Raw genomic sequence first — 20,762 nt, forward strand, 5'->3', positions numbered from 1 at the left:
GATATTGAAAGTATGTGGTAGAGGGAAAGGAGTTATTCAACTAGGTGAGAAAGGAAGTGATGGTGGTGTAGTATAGAAAGACCTATAGATAAAAACACATATAATTCCTTCCACATGTAGCCATCAAGCACTGAATTAGAGTAATTCTTGATATGTAGTTTTGATTTCTAAAACATTTTTATATATAACAAAATGTTTAAATTAGGTTTGTTTTTTTTTCCCCTAGTGGAAAGAGTGAAAGAACAATTAAAACTTTCCTTGGATACCAAGAATGGTGTTGTGCAAACTGGTGAATTAACAGTTGTGCTTGATGGACTGGTGATTGAACAAGAAAATAGGACAAACTGCAGCTCATCTCCAGCCAGTAAGCTAATAACTTCATGTGTTTTCAAAATTTGAAGGAAAAAAAAAAACAGCAAGAAGTATATAAAAACCTAGTGTCTTTCTTTTTTGTCATTCAGTGGAAATACAGCAAAATGGTGATGCCTTACATGAAAATGGAGACCCTTCGGCAAGGACAACCACCAGGTAGAATGTTTTATTTTAGTATTTGTGACAAAGTAATTAACATTTCCCACATATGAAGTTTTTAACCTTAGTTTAGAGTTTGCCATAGAATTTAAAAGCTTATATCTAAGCATGTCATTTGGTTGAATTCTTATCAAAGTAGTTTTTAGAAAGATAACTGCTTTAATGAGATAACACACATATCATAAGAATAACGTGTATATTTCAGTGGTTTTTAGGTTAACAGAGTTGGGTAACCATCACTGCTGTCTAATTTCAGAACATTCTTACCATCTTCAAAAAGAAACTGTACACGTGAACATTCTCTCTCCATCCCTCTTTCCTCCCAGCTCCTGGCAGCCACTAATCTTCTGTCTCAGTGGATTTGCCTGTTCTGGCCATTTCTTGTAAATGGTATCATATAATATATGATCTTCTGTCACTGGCTTCTTTTACTTAGCATAAGGTTGATCCATGTTGTAGCAAGTGTCAGAACTTCATTTTTTTTATTGGAAATGGCTTTTAAAAATCTGTATTTAGGCATATTTTATCAGTAAATAGAGTCAAATAATGTGGGAAAATGGTTATCTTATTGCTGTCTGAATTGGCAGCTTCCTGTAATCACTAGAAGTTAGATGGTGCACAGATTGCGGTCTCCCCTCAGAGATCATCCTGCCATCTCTCTGATTCCCATACGTTCACATTTGATGACAGTTAATAGAGACTTCCTGTTTGAAATAATTTGTATTAGAATAAAAGCATGTAATAGCTCAAATATAGTGGAATGAACACCTGAAAATATGAAAATATATTGCTGTGAAATTGACTTGTTGCATTTGAAAAAGCATGCCGGTATATGACGAAGTGTGACTTTCATTAATCTACAGTTACTAATATTATTCCTAAATTGCCATTAAATGATTTTCATAGAACACTTGAACAGATCAGTATGTCTTCTCAATATATATTTGGCTTAAATTTATTTAGTACCCGCATTATAATTTACACTGAGAAAATTCAGGACTGAAAGGGTACAACAGGTAGATTAAAATGCATTAGCGTGTGTGCATGTATATATATGTACATATATATATCTGTTCTTGATAATTTTTGAAATACAATTTTAGATGGGTAAAGGAGCTTGAATCACTACCAGCCTAAAACCTAATATTATTTATTGTATAGTAACACATTTTGAATCAAAGATTAGTTCTACAAGCACCAGGAGAACTTGAGTTGGATCCTTTTACTTGGACTGCCAGATCACTGATCCTTGCTGGGTGGCTTGGGAGGGCTGTACAAATCAGAATCACTTGGGAAATTTTTCAAAACTTCACCTGCCTGAAGTTCCTCAACACATCTCATTTCAAATATATAGGTGACAAGGGAAAGTATCGTTTATCGTCCAGATACTTACTGAGTGCCTGTTTGGTGCCAGACACTAGTCCAGGCACTAAGGATACAGTCCTGTTCCTGTGAATTTCCTTCTGGTGGGATAGAGGCAGTTAGTAAACAGGTGAAGAAATAAATTAGCTAATCGGAGACAGCGATACGAACTATGAAGTCATGGAAACACAGGACAGGGTGACAGGAATGTAAAGGAACCTGTTTTAAAGAGAAATGTTAGGGGATCATCTCTGAGGAAGTGCCATTCGAGCTAAAATTAAAAGGCCAAAAATGTACCATCCATGGAGAGATTTCAGGGAAGAGCATTCCAGACAGAGGAAATAACAAGTAAAAAGACCCTATTTCTAGTTAATTTACTCTTATAACTCTAGAATATATTTAACCTTTCTTTGATAATCTTCTAAGTCATTATAATTTTACTCCCTGTATCTAATAATTTATAATAAACATTTGAAGACTTTTCTGCATGATTTTCATATAAAATTAATTTACTAGTATATCTGCTGCAAGGTGGGCAAGGAAGAACTTGGAGAGAAATAGATCAGAGACATAGATGGGGTGGGACAACTGAGATGTGATCTGATTTATATTTTTTAAAAAATTAAGGCTGCTCTCTGGAGAAGAGATACAGGGTGACCTGTGTATATGGAAAAGCTCTCTTGGTCACTTACATGGTATCGCCTAACTCCCTGCCAAAATGTTTGATTTTGTAGTTGTAGATTTATTTATTTGCAGTAATGAATACACTGTAAATTCTTCTAACTCTGGGATATAATATTTAGCTTTTTCTGATCATCATGTACTCGTTATTTTAGTGCTGGTATATAATAACTTGTGATGAATTTTTAAAGAATTTTTTGGTCTTTCAGTATTCAATAAAGTTCCAATAAACAGTTTGGAATTGGTTTTTATAAGTTTCATGATCTTTTTGAAAATACTTTCAGAGCATTTTAAAATAAATATTAATATTCTTAAGACTATTTAAGTCTATTTAAGACTATTTAAAATGTACAAATTGAACATTGGTTTGAGGGACTGAATTCATTTTGACTTAGTATATTTGTATATCTCAATATATTGATACATTTGTCTGACAGTGTGGATGCACTTAGAACTGAAAGTAATTTAAACTTTAATATAGCAAAGTATGTAATAAAATGTAAAAAATAATCTGTTAAAAAAGTAATCAGGGGCTTCCCTGGTGGCGCAGTGGTTGAGAGTCCGCCTGCCAATGCAGGGGACACGGGTTCGTGCCCCAGTCCGGAAAGATCCCACATACCGCGGAGCAGCTGGTCCCGTGAGCCGTGGCCGCTGAGCCTGCGCGTCCGGAGGGAGCCTGTGCTCCACAACGGGAGAGGCCACAGCAGTGAGAGGCCCGTGCACTGCAAAAAAAAAAAAAAAAAAAAAGTAATCAGGGTATCTTTTGTTCATTACTCTTTATACCTATCATTTTGCTTCAATGTTAAGAACTTGGTAAATATTTCTTATGAAACTTCTGATGAAAAGTTATTTAATTGTGGACTTCCCTGGTGGCACAGTGGTTGGGAGTCTGCCTGCCAATGCAGGGGACACAGGTTTGAGCTCTGGTCCAGGAAGATCCCACGTGCCGCAGAGCAACTAAGCCCGTGTGCCACAACTACTGAAGCCTGTGTGCCTAGAGCCCGTGCTCCGCAACAAGAGAAGCCACCTGAATGAGGAGCCCGTGCACTGCAATGAGGAGTAACCCCCGCTTGCCGCAACTAGAGAAAGCCCACACGCAGCAATGAAAACCCAACGTGGCCAAAAATAAATAAATAATTTATTTAATTGTACTTAATTCATTGAAGTAAGGCTTTTTTCTTTTTTTTTTTTAAAGGTTGGCTGCTGAAGGTACTAATGGAATAGATAATCAGGTACCTACAAACACTGTAGTACAAAACTCATGCTGTTCATATGTAGTTAATGGAGACAACACACCTTCATCTCCATCTCAGGTTGCTTCCAGACCCCAAAACACACCAGCTCCAAAACCACTCACATCTGAGCCTGCCAATGACACTGGTAAGCATGGCTGCTTATGACACATTGTTTAAATGAAAACTAAATTAAATTTTATGTATCTATACCTGTACTTTTCTTATCGTACAGTCTTTCTTAATCTTCAGTTTTATAAAAGGAACGTGAAGATTGCAATACCTGAAATTTTTTCTAGTAATTTGAATTTTTCTAGATTATTTAGGAAGGTATTCCAAAAATGTATTAGTTTAGAAATAACCACACATTTCACTAAGCAAGTACTTACTTGATAGCTAGATTCTTAGGCTGTATGCTACAAAAAATACTATTTAATTCATAATATAGAATATATTTCTAAAAGAACTTGAGGGAATTCATTGATTTGTTAGTAATGAATGGTTCCTTTAACCTGTCTTTTACCATACAAATATTTACTTCTTGGCACGTAACTTAGTAGTAAAATGTACTGTGAACTGATGTAACTCTCCAAAAGTTTTATATTTTCTAAGAGTAAATGTTATTCTATTACAGAAGGACTGCCTAAGGAAGATTGCTTTTTATAATCTTGTCTTTCAATGGATTCAGCTGTAATATTCATAAATCATTTTTTGTTTGATCTTTATAAATTAACTCAGATGAATTTCTTGAAACTCAAATCTTAGGACTTGCTTCAGATTACTAGCATATGCCTTGGGGCTAGAGTTGGAATCCTATTCTTTTTTTTTTTTTTTTTTTTTTTTTGCCGTTCGCGGGCCTCTCACTGTTGTGGCCTCTCCTGCTGTGGAGCACAGGCTCCGGACGCACAGGCTCAGCGGCCATGGCTCACAGGCCTAGCTGCTCCGCGGCATGTGGGATCTTCCCGGACCAGGGCATGAACCCGTGTCCCCTGCATCGGCAGGCGGACTCTCAACCACTGCGCCACCAGGGAAGCCCTGGAATCCTATTCTTTTCATTCCAGAGCCTATATTCTTTCCTTCATCTGTTTATGGGAAAGTATTAAAAAGTAGAAACATGTAAGGAAGTAATTTAGTAATTAAATGAAAATAGATGGGCTTATAGATAAGACTATTGTATATTTATACCCAAGATTGGGGGGATATTTACCATGCATTTTGTAAGTTTTTTGTAAACGTGGGAACTGACATGAATGGTTTTTTGAAAATTTAATTTGTTTATTAATGCTGCCCTTTTTAAAAAAAGATAGACTTAAAGATCCTAAGTACCCACAATAAGTAGACTTATTAGTCATTAATTTAAGATGTCTGGAAAATGCAGAGAAGATAAACACAGGTAACCAGGGTGAAATTAGTGAGCAGAATGCATTTATTTTCTGATTCTGGTATCCTTTCTAGTAAGAACATTTGCCTCAGATTTATTAGCAAAAGGGAAAAGGAAACATTTTAGATTATTCAGGATTGTCTCTAAATTAAGAACAGACCAGTTAAAATAGCTCCTATTGGGAATTTCCTGGCGGTCCAGTGGTTAGGATTCAGCACTCTCACTGCCGGGGCCCTATTTGATCTCTGGTTGGGGAACTAAGATCCCACAAGCCTCGGGGCCAAGAAAAACCAAAAAGCAAACAAAAAAAAACAACTCCTATTCCTGATATTCCATCTTTTATGAATCTATATGAAAAGGTACCATAATGTGACCAACATCCTCACTAATTCCAAGAGAGTAAATACAATAGTGAGTTTCCTAGAACTCTGACTTACATTATCTCTCCTAAATTAAATTTACAGTTTTAAAAAATAGTCTGGGAAAAGTACCTATGGGAAGGACAAATAATTTATTTTTTTTAAATAGCACACATAGAAAAATGGCTTATCTGAGTACCAGAGTTCTTAACAATGAAACATAAGTCCAGTGCTTTTGGCCTATGGATTTTTAGGTTATCAAATAATTACCCATATTTACCCATACCAAAAACCACACACACACACACAAAAACTAGTTATCTACCCATAAATAAATTTACATTATAAGCATTGTAGCTTCCTTGAGAACACTCCAAAGAGTTGTAAAAAATAAAAATAATACCCTTATGTGACCAGGCTTGATTTGTTATATGGGATTATCATTGGATTCAGAATGGTACATCCAATTCCATTATTTCTGGAAGTAATTAGATAGCAGTGCCAATTCTTGATTAAGTCTACTCTTTATTCATGAGAAGTATGAGAATGTTGAATGCTCATTTCAGAAAGGCTTATGCAACCATTCTGTTTCGTTTTCGTCATCACCTTCCATTTAAAGTATATGGAATTTGGGGATTTATCTCTTCTTTCTAAAATATTTAGCTGCTAGAGTAGATTGGCCAAAGTATCCATTGACTACTACATAGTTGCATGTTTCAGCTTTCAGGCTTATTCAGATGTTGATGCAAAAGAGAGAAGGACTTACTGAGTTCTCCCTCATTGTAGAATCTCTTATTTATATTCTACAGCTTGTTAAATACTTTATAGACTGTTTCTGTTGGGAACAGATTCACTTTTCACATTCTTCTGTTATTTAGCCTTGCCTGAAATTTCGAGGTGAAAGTAAAACACACACATGGGTGACTAGAAATGAAGGCTCCATTGTAAATAATTCCCAAGACATTCACAGTAATTGCAAGGAAACCCAAGACAATCAGAATAACAGCTAATATTTGTGCTACTACATGTTGTAAACACTATATGTTCATTGACTGATTTAACTCTCACAGTAACTCTTCAGAATAAGTACTAGTATTTTTCTTGTGAAGGAACTGAGGGATCCCAGCTAGTAGAGGAGCTGTAATTGGCATCCACCTCTTTGGCTCTCACCTCTCTGCTTTCCTGTTCACTTAGATATGTGTGATTTTTATAGTGTCTCATAGTTACGATGCTCATCTTTTATACCATGATAAGCTTCAAATAATATTCCCCCAGTCACCTTAGTGATTGTGTTTGCATGTTCTTTTTGTTGTTGGTGACATCTGACCAAACAATCCAACTGTCATCATTCCATTGGCTGGTTTACAAAGGCTTCTGGAACCTACTCTGTTGGTAGCAGTCACTTAACCAATGTCATCTGTATGATCTGTCATCCCTTAGTAGGATGATGAATTCAGGTATCTTTTCAAGGGGTAGTCTGCTTTAAGGTGTTGGTGTAAAAATAGGGTTTTTTTTTCTAATCAGGAACTTTAAAAATCAGTTTTCACTATTGGAGTGCTGATGGGGTGGAAGTGTGCATATTCTGTGTATAACACATTACATGTTTTTAATCCATTACTTATGATCCCAAAATCCTAAAATCTTTTTTTTTTTTTTTTTTTGGCTGTTTTGGGTTTTTGTTGCTCCGCGCGGGCTTTCTCTAGTTGTGGCGAGTGGGGGCTACTCTGTTGCAGAGCGCAGGCTTCTCATTGCAGTGGCTTCTCTTGTTGCAGAGCAGAGGCTCTAGGTGCACAAGCTTCAGTAGTTGTAGCATGCAGGCTCAGTAGCTGTGGCACACGGGCTCTAGAGCGCAGGCTCAGTAGTTGTGGTGCGTGGGCTTAGTTGCTCCGCGGCCTGTGGGATCTTCCTGGATCAGGGATCGAACCTGTGTCCCCTGCGTTGGCAGGTGGATTCTTAACCACTTCACCACCAGGGAAGACCCCCAAAATCCTAAAATTTTTTTTTTTTTCCATTGTTTTTATTAGTTTCTGCTTTATAACAAAGTGAATCAGTCATACATATACATCTGTTCCCACATCCCCTCCCTCATGCATCTCCCTCCCTCCCACCCTCCCCATCCCTCCCCTCCAGGCAGTCTCAAAGCACCGAGCTGATCTCCCTGTGCTCTGCGGCTGCTTCCCACTATCTATCTACCCTACGTTTGGTAGTATATATATGTCCATGCCTCTCTTTCGCTTTGTCACAGCTTACCCTTCCCCCTCCCCATATCCTCAAGTCCATTCTCAAGTAGGTCTGTGTCTTTATTCCCGTTTTACCCCTAGGTTCTTCATGACATTTTTTTTCTTATATTCCATATATATGTGTTAGCATACGGTATTTGTCTTTCTCTTTCTGACTTACTTCACTCTGTATGACAGACTCTAGGTCTATCCACCTCATTACAAATAGCTCAGTTTCGTTTCTTTTTATGGCTGAGTAATATTCCATTGTATATATGTGCCACATCTTCTTTATCCATTCATCCGATGATGGACACTTAGGTTGTTTCCAGCTCCGGGCTATTGTGAATAGAGCTGCAATGAACATTTTGGTACATGTCTCTTTTTGAATTATGGTTTTCTCAGGGTATATGCCTAGTAGTGGGATTGCTGGATCATATGGTAGTTCTATTTTTAGTTTTTTAAGGAACCTCCATACTGTTCTCCATAGTGGCTGTACCAATTCACATTCCCACCAGCAGTGCAAGAGTGTTCCCTTTTCTCCACACCCTCTCCAGCATTTATTGTTTCTAGATTTCTTGATGATGGCCATTCTGACTGGTGTGAGATGATATCTCATTGTAGTTTTGATCTGCATTTCTCTAATGATTAATGATGTTGAGCATTCTTTCATGTGTTTGTTGGCAGTCTGTATATCTTCTTTGGAGAAATGCCTATTTAAGTCTTCTGCCCATTTTTGGATTGGGTTGTTTGTTTTTTTGCTATTGAGCTGCATGAGCTGTTTATAAATTTTGGAGATTAATCCTTTGTCAGTCGCTTCATTTGCAAATATTTTCTCCCATTCTGAGGGTTGTCTTTTGGTCTTGTTTATGGTTTCCTTTGCTGTGCAAAAGCTTTGAAGTTTCATTAGGTCCCATGTGTTTATCTTTGTTTTTATTTCCATTTCTCTAGGAGGTGGGTCCAAAAGGATCTTGCTGTGATTTATGTCATAGAGTGTTCTACCTATGTTTTCCTCTAAGAGTTTGATTGTTTCTGGCCTTACATTTAAGTCTTTAATCCATTTTGAGCTTATTTTTGTGTATGGTGTTAGGGAATGATCTAATCTCATACTTTTACATGTCCCTGTCCAGTTTTCCCAGCACCACTTATTGAAGAGGCTGTCCTTTCTCCACTGTACATTCCTGCCTCCTTTATCAAAGATAAGTTGGCCATATGTGCGTGGGTTTATCTCTGGGCTTTCTATCCTGATCCACTGATCTATCTTTCTGTTTTTATGCCAGTACCACACTGTCTTAATTACTGTAGCTTTGTAGTATAGTCTGAAGTCAGGGAGCCTGATTCCTCCAGCTCCTTTTTTCGTTCTCAAGATTGCTTTGGCTATTCGGGGTCTTTTGTTTTTCCAAACAAATTTTGAAATTTTTTGTTCTAGTTCTGTGAAAAATGCCAGTGGTAGTTTGATAGGGATTGCATTGAATCTGTAGATTGCTTTGGGTAGTAGAGTCATTTTCACAATATTGACTCTTCCAACCCAGGAGCATGGTATATCTCTCCATCTGTTTGTATCATCTTTAATTTCTTTCATCAGTGTCTTATAATTTTCTGCATACAGGTCTTTTGTCTCCTTAGGTAGGTTTATTCCTAGATATTTTATTCTTTTTGTTGCGATGGTAAATGGGAGTGTTTTCTTGATTTCATTTTCAGATTTTTCATCATTAGTGTACAGGAATGCCAGAGATTTCTGTACATTAATTTTGTAACCTGCTACTTTACCAAATTCATTGATTAGCTCTAGTAGTTTTTCGGTAGCATCTTTAGGATTCTCTATGTATAGTATCATGTCATCTGCAAACAATGACAGCTTTACTTCTTCTTTTCCGATTTGGATTCCTTTTATTTCCTTTTCTTCTCTGATTGCTGTGGCTAAAACTTCCAAAACTAGGTTGAATAAGAGTGGTGAGAGTGGGCAACCTTGTCTTGTTCCTGATCTTAGTGGAAATGGTTTCAGTTTTTCACCATTGAGGACAATGTTGGCTGTGGGTTTGTCATATATGGCCTTTATTATGTTGAGGAAAGATCCCTCTATGCCTACTTTCTGCAGGGTTTTTATCATAAATGGGTGTTGAATTTTGTCGAAAGCTTTCTCTGCATCTATTGAGATGATCATATGGTTTTTCTCCTTCAACTTGTTAATATGGTGTATCACATTGATTGATTTGCGTATATTGAAGAATCCTTGCATTCCTGGAATAAACCCCACTTGATCATGGTGTATGATCCTTTTAATGTGCTGTTGGATTCTGTTTGCTAGTATTTTGTTGAGGATTTTTGCATCTATGTTCATCAGTGATATTGGCCTGTAGTTTTCTTTCTTTGTGACATCCTTGCCTGGTTTTGGTATCAAGGTGATGGTGGCCTCGTAGAATGAGTTTGGGAGTGTTCCTTCCTCTGAAATTGTTTGGAAGAGTTTGAGAAGGATGGGTGTTAGCTCTTCTCTAAATGTTTGATAGAATTCGCCTGTGAAGCCATCTGGTCCTGGGCTTTTGTTTGATGGAAGATTTTTAATCACAGTTTCAATTTCAGTGCTTGTGATTGGTCTATTCATATTTTCTATTTCTTCCTGAGTCAGTCTTGGCAGGTTGTGCCTTTCTAAGAATGTGTCCATTTCTTCCAGGTTGTCCATTTTATTGGCATAGAGTTGCTTGTAGTAATCTCTCATGATCTTTTGTATTTCTGCAGTGTCAGTTGTTACTTCTCCTTTTTCATTTCTAATTCTATTGATTTGAGTCTTCTCCCTTCTTTTCTTGATGAGTCTGGCTAATGGTTTGTCAATTTTGTTTATCTTCTCAAAGAACCAGCTTTTAGTTTGGTTGATCTTTGCTATCGTTTCCTTCATTTCTTTTTCATTTATTTCTGATCTGATCTTTATGATTTCTTTCCTTCTGCTAGCTTTGGGGGTTTTTTGTTCTTCTTTCTCTAATTGCTTTAGGTGCAGGGTCAGGTTGTTTACTCGAAATGTTTCCTGTTTCTTAAGGTGGGATTGTATTGCTATAAACTTCCCCCTTAGAACTGCTTTTGCTGCATCCCATAGGTTTTGGGTTGTCGTGTCTCCATTGTCATTTGTTTCTAGGTATTTTTTAATTTCCTCTCTGATTTCTTCAGTGATCACTTCGTTATTGAGTAGTGTATTGTTTAGCCTCCATGTGTTTGTATTTTTTACAGATCTTTTCCTGTAATTGATGTCTAGTCTCATAGCATTGTGGTCGGAAAAGATACTTGATACAATTTCAATTTTCTTAAATTTACCAAGGCTTGATTTGTGACCCAAGATATGATCTATCCTGGAGAATGTTCCATGAGCACTTGAGAAAAATGTGTATTCTGTTGCTTTTGGATGAAATGTCCTATAAATATCAACTAAGTCCATCTTGTTTAATGTATCATTTAAAGCTTGTGTTTCCTTATTTATTTTCATTTTGGACGATCTGTCCATTGGTGAAAGTGGGGTGTTAAAGTCCCCTACTATGATTGTGTTACTGTCGATTTCCCCTTTTATGGCTGTTAGTATTTGCCTTATGTATTGAGGTGCTCCTATGTTGGGTGCATAAATATTTACAATTGTTATATCTTCTTCTTGGATCGATCCCTTGATCATTATGTAGTGTCCTTCTTTGTCTCTTCTAATAGTCTTTATTTTAAAGTCTATTTTGTCTGATATAAGAATTGCTACTCCAGCTTTCTTTTGATTTCCATTTGCATGGAATATCTTTTTCCATCCCCTTACTTTCAATCTGTATGTGTCTTTAGGTCTGAAGTGGGTCTCTTGTAGACAGCATATATATGGGTCTTGTTTTTGTATCCATTCAGCCACTCTGTGTCTTTTGGTGGGAGCATTTAGTCCATTTACATTTAAGGTAATTATTGATATGTATGTTCCTATTCCCATTTCCTTAATTGCTTTGGGTTCGTTATTGTAGGTATATTCCTTCTGTTGTGTTTCTTGCCTAGAGAAGTTCCTTTAGCATTTGTTGTAAAGCTGGTTTGGTGGTGCTGAACTCTCTCAGCTTTTGCTTGTCTGTAAAGGTTTTAATTTCTCCATCAAATCTGAATGAGATCCTTGCTGGGTAGAGTAATCTTGGCTGCAGGTTTCTCTCCTTCATCACTTTAATTATGTCCTGCCACTCCCTTCTGGCTTGTAGAGTTTCTGCTGAGAGATCAGCTGTTAACCTGATGGGGATTCCCTTGTGTGTTATTTGTTGTTTTTCCCTTGCTGCTTTTAATATGATTTCTTTGTGTTTAATTTTTGACAGTTTGATTAATATGTGTCTTGGTGTATTTCTCCTTGGATTTATTCTGTATGGGACTCTCTGTGCCTCCTGGACTTGATTAACTATTTCCTTTCCCATATTGGGGAAGTTTTCAACTATAATCTCTTTAAATATTTTCTCTGTCCCTTTCTTTTTCTCTTCTTCTTCTGGAACCCCTATAATTCGAATGTTGGTGCGTTTAATGTTGTCCCAGAGGTCTCTGAGACTGTCCTCTGTTCTTTTCATTCTTTTTTCTTTATTTTGCTCTGCATCAGTTATTTCCACTATTTTATCTTCCACCTCACTTATCCGTTCTTCTGCCTCAGTTATTCTGCTATTGATCCCATCTAGAGTATTTTTTATTTCATGTATTGTGTTTTTAATCGATGCTTGATTCATCTTTAGTTCTTCTAGGTCCTTGTTAACTGTTTCTTGCATTTTGTCTATTCTATTTCCAAGATTTTGGATCATCTTTACCATCATTATTCTGAATTCTTTTTCAGGTAGACTGCCTATTACCTCTTCATTTGTTAGGTCTGGTAGGTTTTTATCTTGCTCCTTCACCTGCTGTGTGTTTTTCTGTCTTCTCATTTTGCTTATGTTACTGTGTTTGGGGTCTCCTTTTTGCAGGCTGCAGATTCGTAGTTCCCGTTGTTTTTCGTGTCTGACCCCAGTGGCTAAGGTTGTTTCAGTAGGTTGTATAGGCTTCCTGGTGGGGGGGACTAATGCCTGTGTTCTGGTGTTTGAGGCTCGATCTTGTCTTTCTGGTGGACAGGTCCACGTCTGGTGGTGTGTTTTGGGGTGCCTATGGCCTTATTATGTTTTTAGGTAGCTTCTCTGCTAATGGGTGGGGTTGTGTTCCTGCCTTGCTAGTTGCTTGGCATAGGGTGACCAGCACTGTAGCTTGCTGGTCGTTGACTGAAGCTGGGTGCTGGTGTTGGGATGGAGATCTCTGGGAGATTTTCGCTGCTTGATATTATGTGGAGCTGGGAGGTCTCTTGTGGACCCGTGTCCTGAAGTTGGCTCTCCCACTTCAGAGGCACAGCACTGGCTCCTGGCTGCAGCACCAAGAGCCTTTCATCCACCCAGCTCAGAATAACAGGGAGAAAAAGCAGAAAGAAAGAATTAGTAGAAGAAAGAAAGAGAGAGGGAAAGAAAGGAAGAAGGGAAGAAAGGAAGGAAGGAAGGAAGAAAGAAAGAAAGGAGGGAGCGAGTGAGGAAGGATGGAAAGAAAGAAGGAAAGAAAGGAGGGAGGGAGGGAGCAATGAAAGCAAAAGGAAGAGTGAATGGAAGAAGGGAGGGAGGGAGGGAGGAAGGAAAGAAAGAAAGACAGGAGGGAGGGAGGGAGGAAGGAAAGAAAAAGAAAGTGGAAAGAAGAAGGGTGGGAGGGAGGGAGGAAAGAAAAAGAAAGAAGGAAAGGAAGAGCGGAGGGAGGGAGGGAGGAAGGGAAGGTAGGAAAAAAAGAAAGAGCAGGTAAAGTAAAATAGAATAAAATATGGAATATAGTAGCGTTATTAAAATTAGAAAGTAATTATTGAAAAAAAAAAAGAAAAAAAAACGGACCGATAGAACCCTGGGACATATGGTGGAAGCAAAGCTATACAGAGAGAATCTTACACAGAAGATTACATATACACATTCACAAAAAGAGAGCAGGGGGAAAAATCAAAAATCTTGCTCTCCAAGTCCACCTCCTCAATTTGGGATAATTCGTTGTAAAAAGAGGAAAAGGGCAAGAAGTCTGAAATCTTGCTCTCTAAGTCCACCTCCTTACTTTGGAATAATTCGTTGTAAAAAGAGGAAAAGGGGGGAAAGTCTTAAATCTTGTCCTCAAAGTCCACTTCCTCAATTTGGGATGATTCGCTGTCCATTCATGCACTCCACAGACGCAGGGCACATCAAATGGACTGTGGAGCTTTAATCCGCTGCCTCCGAGGCTGCACAGAGAGATTTCCCTGACTCTGCTCTCACAGCTCCCGGGTCTCAGCCTTGGACCTGGCCCCGCCTCTGTGCGTAGGTCGCCGGAGGGCGTCCGTTCTTCGCTCAGACAGGACGGGTTTAAAGGAGCCGCTGATTCGGGGGCTCTGGCTCACTCAGGCAGAGGGGAGGGAGGGGCGCGCAGTGTGGGGCAGGCCTGCGGCGGCAGAGGCCGGCGTGACGTTGCAGCAGCCCGTGGCGCTCCGTGCGCTTTCCCGGGAAAGCCGTCCCCGGGTCTCGGGACCCCGGCAGTGGCGGGGTGCACAGGTCCCCCGGAAGGCGGGGCGGACAGTGACCCGCGCTCGCACACAGGCCCCGCGGCTGCGGCGGCGGCGGGCGGCGGCAGGCGGCGGCAGGCGGCGGCGGTGGCGGGCCGCGGGGGCGGCGGCGGCAGCGGGCCGCGGCGGCGGCGGCGGCGGCGGCGGCGGCGGGCGGCGGCAGGCGGCGGCGGTGGCGGGCCGCGGGGGCGGCGGCGGCGGCGGGCCGCGGCGGCGGCGGGCGGCGGCGGCGGCGGCGGCGGCGGCGGCGGCGGCGGCGGCGGGCGGCGGCGGACGGTGGGCGGCGGCGGGCCGCAGCGGCGGCGGGCGGCGGCGGCCCACGCCCGTCTCCGAGGTCCACGCCTTACCCGCGGCTCGCGCCTGTCTCCGGCGCTTCCCTAAGCAGCCCTTTTAATGCCCTCTCCTCGCACACCAGGAAACGAAAGTGAAAGTGAAAAAAGACTCTTGCCTCTTCAGCAACTCCAGACCCTTTCCCCGGACTCCCTCCGGGCTAGCCGTGGTGCACTAACCCCTTCAGGCTCTCTTCCTGCCGCCAGCCCCAGTCCTCTCCCTGCGCTCCGACTGAAAGCCGATACCCAAGCCTCAGCTCCCAGCCCCGCCCGCCACGGCGGCAGAGCAGACAAGCCTCTCGGGCTGGTGTGTGCCTGAGGGCACCGATCCTCTGTGCCGGAATCTCTCCGCTTTGCCCTCCACACCCCTGTTGCTGTGCTCTCCTCCGCTACTCCGAAGCTTTCCCCCTCCGCCACCTGCAGTCTCCGCCCGCGAAGGGGCTTGCAGTGTGTAGAAACCTTCCCTCCTTCACGGCTCCCTCCCACTGGTGCAGGTCCCGTCCCTATCCTATTGTCTCTGTTTATTCTTTTTTTCTTTTGCCCTACCCAGGTGTGTGGGGAGTTTCTTGCCTTTTAGGGGGTCTGAGGTCTTCTGTCGGCGTTCAGTAGGTGTTCTGTAGGAGTTGTTCCACGTGTAGATGAATTTCTGATGTATCTGTGGGGAGGAAGGTGATCTCCGCGTCTTACTCTTCCGCCATCTTCCTCCGGGGGCCAATCCTAAAATTTTTAAAACCAAAAGTTTTTTTGGTAAACTCATTTGATGGCAAAATGACTGGGACTGACTTGAGGGTTTTTATAATTTTTTGTGCTTAGTATGAGTATCCTTTTGTTTTGCTACAGAAGTCATACTGTGTTTAATTAGTGTGTAGGCCCCAATCTGAGTTGGTATTAGTCTAATAGACAATATATGTGCCATACTATCTTTCTGAATTCTGAAGTTATGAATTCTGGAAGTCACTTGGTCCCAAGAGTTTCAGATAAGGGATTGTGAGCCTGGAGCTGAATACAAATGATTTCTTTTCACCAAAGACAGTACTGTACATGAGGACTTTTGGAGGGGAAGGCATTTTCCCCTCACCACCAATCTGTTCTTTTGAGTCTTAAGAGGACCCATTTGATCAGCTTAGTTGGTACATATTGGTAGTTATTCTAAGCTCAAATGGGAGGCAGTCATGACTGAAGAGATTAGATTTGGCCTCTAACAGGACTGGGTTCCAGTCCCAGCTCTGCCACTTAATGCTTTAGCCATGTGACCTTGGACAAATTTAACATCCTCAAAATGTAGGTTCTCCATTTATAAAAAGAGACTAATACTCAATAATACCCTATAGGATTGTTTTGAAGGTTAAATGAAATAAATTTAAAACATCTACCATAGTCCTAGGACAGTGGTATTTAAGAAAATATTATTTTCTTCTTTACTTTTTCTCCCTGCCCCTAGCTTCTAGTGGAAATGACTTTTTCTAATGTATAATTACTGTTGTATTAATAAAGTAGAGCTCAGTATGGTAAGTTTCAGGCAGGACTGATTTCAAAGCTTATTAGACTTTTGCTTTTAGTGTTTTTATTTTGAAATACAGATTCACAGAAAGTTGCCAAGAAATGTACAGGGAGGTCCCATGTTCCCTTCACTGGCCTCCCCGAATGTTAACATCTTGTGTAACTATAGTACAATATGAAAATCAGGAAATTGGCATTGACACAATCCACATTTCACCAGTTATACCTGCAGAGAGAGAGAGAGAGAGTGTGTGTGTTTATAGTTTTTATCACGTGTAGCTTCATGTAGCTAGCACTGCAAGCAAGATACAGAACTGCACCATCACCAAAGCCTCCCTTGTCCTCTACCTCCTTTAAAGCTGTAGCCACTTTCAAGTGTGAATTGACTTTCACAGAAATTTAGGGTATATATACAAGCAGTTTTTCATGTCATACTTTTACAAAGGAGTAAACATAATACTGAGATACTCCAGAATTTCTGCCTTTTCCTGCTTTATTTGGCTGAACTGTTAGAGTGAGGACAAATGCATGGTGCTATGAGATGTGCATATCATAAAGTCCATGGGAAACTTACTTCTCAAGGATTAAACCTGAAGTGATGGAGATTTGTCTCCTAACCCAAAAGTCATAATGGCAGAAAGTCAGGCTTGAGATACACTCATTAAGAAGCCAAGTCAGTGGGTGTGATCTTATATCTGTAGAGAAGGAAGTGCTTTGCATAAGCTTCTGCTGTCATTCCTGTCACATAAGATTTTAATTATTTGCTTACATAAAATTTTCCTATTCTTCCATGAGCAAGGAACCTGTGATCGTTCCCTCCCAGCCTTCCTTCCCTTTCTCATTTGTCTTTACTGTTAGTTTGTCTATTCAATCATCCTTATATCATTTGTTAACAGGTGTTTATTTTGCAACTACTATAGCCTGGACGCTGCCTGGTAGCTGGGTACATACACATCAGTGAGGGTTTCTCAACTTCAGCATTATTGACATTTTGGGCCAGATAATTTTTTGATGTGGGTGGCTATCCCTGTGCTAATAGGATTGTAGCAGCATGCCTGGCCTCTACCCACTAAATGCCAATAACATCCTCCCTTTCCCCTAGTTGTGACAACCAAACACATCTTCAGACATTGCTAAATATCTTCGGTGGGTGGGGGACAAATATGTCCCCAGTTGAGAACCACTGATATATATGAATAGTAATCTCCCTAATCAAATACATGCTTCCAATACCCCACTCAGAAGAAATTATTATTAACATCTTGCATTACTGTGGTATGTTTGTTACAATTAATGAGCCAGTATAAATGCATTGTTATTAGTGAAAGTCCATACTTTATGTCAAGGTTCGCTCTTGGTGTTGCATGGGTTCAGTGAGATTTGAGAAATGCATATTGCCATGTACCCACCATCACAGTATCATACAGAATTGTTTTATTCTAAAAATCCCTGTGCTCCACCCATTCATCTCCTTCCCCACGTTCCTAGCAACCACTGATCTTTTACTGTCTCTATAGTTTGGCCTTTTTCAGAATGTTATATAGTTGGAATCGTACAGTATGTAGCCATTTCACACTGGCTTCTTTGACTTAGAAATATGCATTTAAGGCTCCTTCATGTATTTTTGTGGCGTGATATCTCAATTCTGTTTGTTGCTGAATAATATTCCATTGTATGGATGTATCGTGGTTTGTATATCCGTTCACCTATTAAAGCATCTTGGTTGTTTACAGTTTTTGGCAATTATGAATAAAGCTGATATAAAGATTCTTCTGCAGGTTTTGGTGTGGACATAAGTTTTCAACTCAGCTGGGTTGAAGACTGTGACTACAGGATTGTATGATAAAGAGTATGGTTATTTTTGTGAGAAACTGCCAAATGGTCTTCCAAAATGGCTGTACCCTTTTGCATTTCCACCACCAATGAATGAGAATTCTTGCTCTGCATCCTTACTAGTTTTCGCATTTTGAGGAGAGTTTATTATTATTACTTTTTTTACTTTTAAGCAACACTGAATCTTCTCATCCAGAGATATTTTATGTCTCTCTCCATTCATTCTTTGTTTTAAAATATCTCTTAGTAACGTGTTTTAGTTTTCTTCAGATAGGTCTTGAGTATAATCTTGACATTGAACTTGTATCTATCTGATCATGGTGCTGATATGTTTTAGTCAAATTAATGATTGGTTTTAATGGTTTTTCAGTTGATTCTCTTGTGTTTTAAATAAATAATCTTATCTTTCTAGATGAATTTACCATTTTACATCTGTTATTTTTCACTTCTGTCTTGTCCTAATGCATTGTCATATATAACCAGCAGTACTGACTTGATTGTGATCTTCCTTGTTTTGTTCCTGATCTTGATAGAAGTTCTTCTAATGTTTTACCATTAATATATCATGCTTACTCTAGGTTTCTGGTGGATAATCTAGATTATTTATGAATTTTCCTTGATTCCTCTCATCAGTAGTTTTATCAAGATTTTATTGAATGCTTTTTGGTTTGTATTGAAAATAATCATGTGGCTTTTGTCTTTTAACCTGTTAACATAGTCATTTTCCTAACATAATTTCCTGATATTGAGCCATCTTTTAATTTATTCAGTTTCAGTTGTAGGGTTATATTACCCTTGCAGAATAAATTAAGGAACTCCTTTTTTCTTTTTCTCCACCAATGTACTATCACACTTCAGACAACACGGGGGTAATCTGTTCATTGAAGACTTCAAAAAACTAACTGAGCCTGGTGCCTTTTGGAAGGATAGTGTTAGGTCTTTCGTCACCTTTTCCATTTCTACTCTGATCTTTTCAATTTTTCTTTCTCTTGAATGAGTTTAGTTAATATAGTTTAGACTTGTTGATATGAAGTTGTACATGGTATTCCAAACTATATTTTTCTTTATAAAATTTGGAAACGTTTATTTCATGGTTTCTCCAACTTTTCCGGTAAGAATTCATCTGAAGCATTTGTTAAAAATACAGATTCCCAGACCCTTCCCTAGAGATTTCCCCTAGAGACTCAATAATTCTAGAATGGAAACTGAGACCTATATTTTCTATAAGATCCCAACTGATTCTAATCAGGTAAGTTAGGAAATTCTGATCTATTATATTGTTCTTTTAATTCCTTTCCTTCTACCATTTTCCCCTAGCTCTGGAATTGAATGCTAAGCTCATTTATTGCTATTTGTTCTTATATCCTTGGATACTTCTTTTGCCATGTCAAATATTTGATACAAATATTTTCATGGCCCTTAGTTTCCCTAAAGTTTGTGATTTCATTATTATTTATTTCTTTAACTTAATAATTAGTCTTTAATCTTCTAAGCAAAATTGATTGTGGGTGGGGAAGAACTGTCATTTTTATGGACATATAAGCATCAATTTTCTCACCAGTAAAATGGGAATAATACTGGTATCTGCCTCATAGCATTGTTCTGTTAAATAAGATAATCCTTAAAAAAATGTTTAACAGACTCTGCCAGACTTTTAGTAAACATTTCAACAAGTTGTATTTTGTTTTGTTTCTAGTTTTATTGAATTATAGTTAGAATGTCACCTTCTGATTATAGAATTGGGATTTTCCTTTGGTCCCTTACATGTCATTTTTTTCTAAGAATTCTTAGATTGTTTGGATGGAATATATATATAATGGAAACTCAAAACTACCTCTCTAACTCTGTAATTTAGAACAGGTGTATTGACTGTGTTATTAAATCCTTCATATACTTAATATTTTCTACTAATGCTCTTTTTATCTGCCTAGTTTTGACAGAGGTATGTTCACTTCTTCCTCTGTGATTTGTCTTTATTTAAGATTTATTGTTTTAGTATGCCAGGCATGTTGTAACTGTTGAAAATACAAAAGTGAACAAGTCTGACATTGTTTGCATTCTGAACTCAATGAAAAAGAAATAAAAACAAATAAAATATTTCAGAACGTGAGAAAACAGTCTAATATGTAGCCTGGAGGGACGGTGGGGCAGGTGCAGCATTAAGTAAGATACCCCAGCACTGCCTTTCCTAAGGAGTGGTTGAGTCTGGACTCTGTGTGATAAGAAGCAGCCAGTCAGAGCTATTCTGAGACGGTGGGAACAGCAAGTGCACATCCCTGAATGGGAGGGAGTTTGTTCTATTCAAGGAACAGAAAGGAGACCATTTTGAGAAGTCAGGTGTACCTGTGGAGTAGACTGTGTAGAGTCTTTTGTCATGAGCTGTGGTAAAGAGTTTGGAATTTATTCTGGTTGTAATGGGTATGTTTAATTAGGGTGTGAAAACATCTGTTGTGTGCTTTTATAAGATTATTTTGGCTGCTATTTGGAGAATGGATTGGAGTTGTACCGGAGAGGAAGCAGGCAGACCAATTAGGATGCTATTGCAGTAGAGTAAACAAGGAACGGTGGACAGGGGTAGTGGTGTAGACGGAGAGGAGAGCTGAGAGCACTTGCAGTTGAATTGTTGTAGGGGAGAGGTTTTTGCCTTGAACAACTGAAAGGTGCTATTTAATAATTAATTTTCTTTTCTTCCTCTGTTTTTTAACAGTTTGTGTAGCATGTGCTATGTTTTAGTATGCCTAAAGGTTTATGATTCTTTCTTATTGGACTGGATTGT

General features: G+C 39.3%; 1 protein-coding gene across 3 annotated transcripts in view; it reads left to right on the forward strand.

The window, feature by feature from the left end:
- Positions 1–20,762, forward strand: part of WWP1 (WW domain containing E3 ubiquitin protein ligase 1) — a 127,080-nt gene that overhangs the window by 53,957 nt on the left and 52,361 nt on the right. For 2 of the 3 annotated variants that reach the window (XM_060116044.1, XM_060116043.1), the window contains 3 exons: positions 227–364; positions 462–528; positions 3,770–3,954. In XM_060116044.1, the coding sequence (XP_059972027.1) occupies positions 227–364; positions 462–528; positions 3,770–3,954 (390 nt within the window). The remainder of the gene's footprint in view (positions 1–226; positions 365–461; positions 529–3,769; positions 3,955–20,762) is intronic. The other variant, XM_060116045.1, reaches the window with a different exon arrangement.

The sequence above is a fragment of the Mesoplodon densirostris genome, chromosome 13, assembly GCF_025265405.1.
Source record: "Mesoplodon densirostris isolate mMesDen1 chromosome 13, mMesDen1 primary haplotype, whole genome shotgun sequence".
NCBI lineage: Eukaryota > Metazoa > Chordata > Mammalia > Artiodactyla > Ziphiidae > Mesoplodon > Mesoplodon densirostris.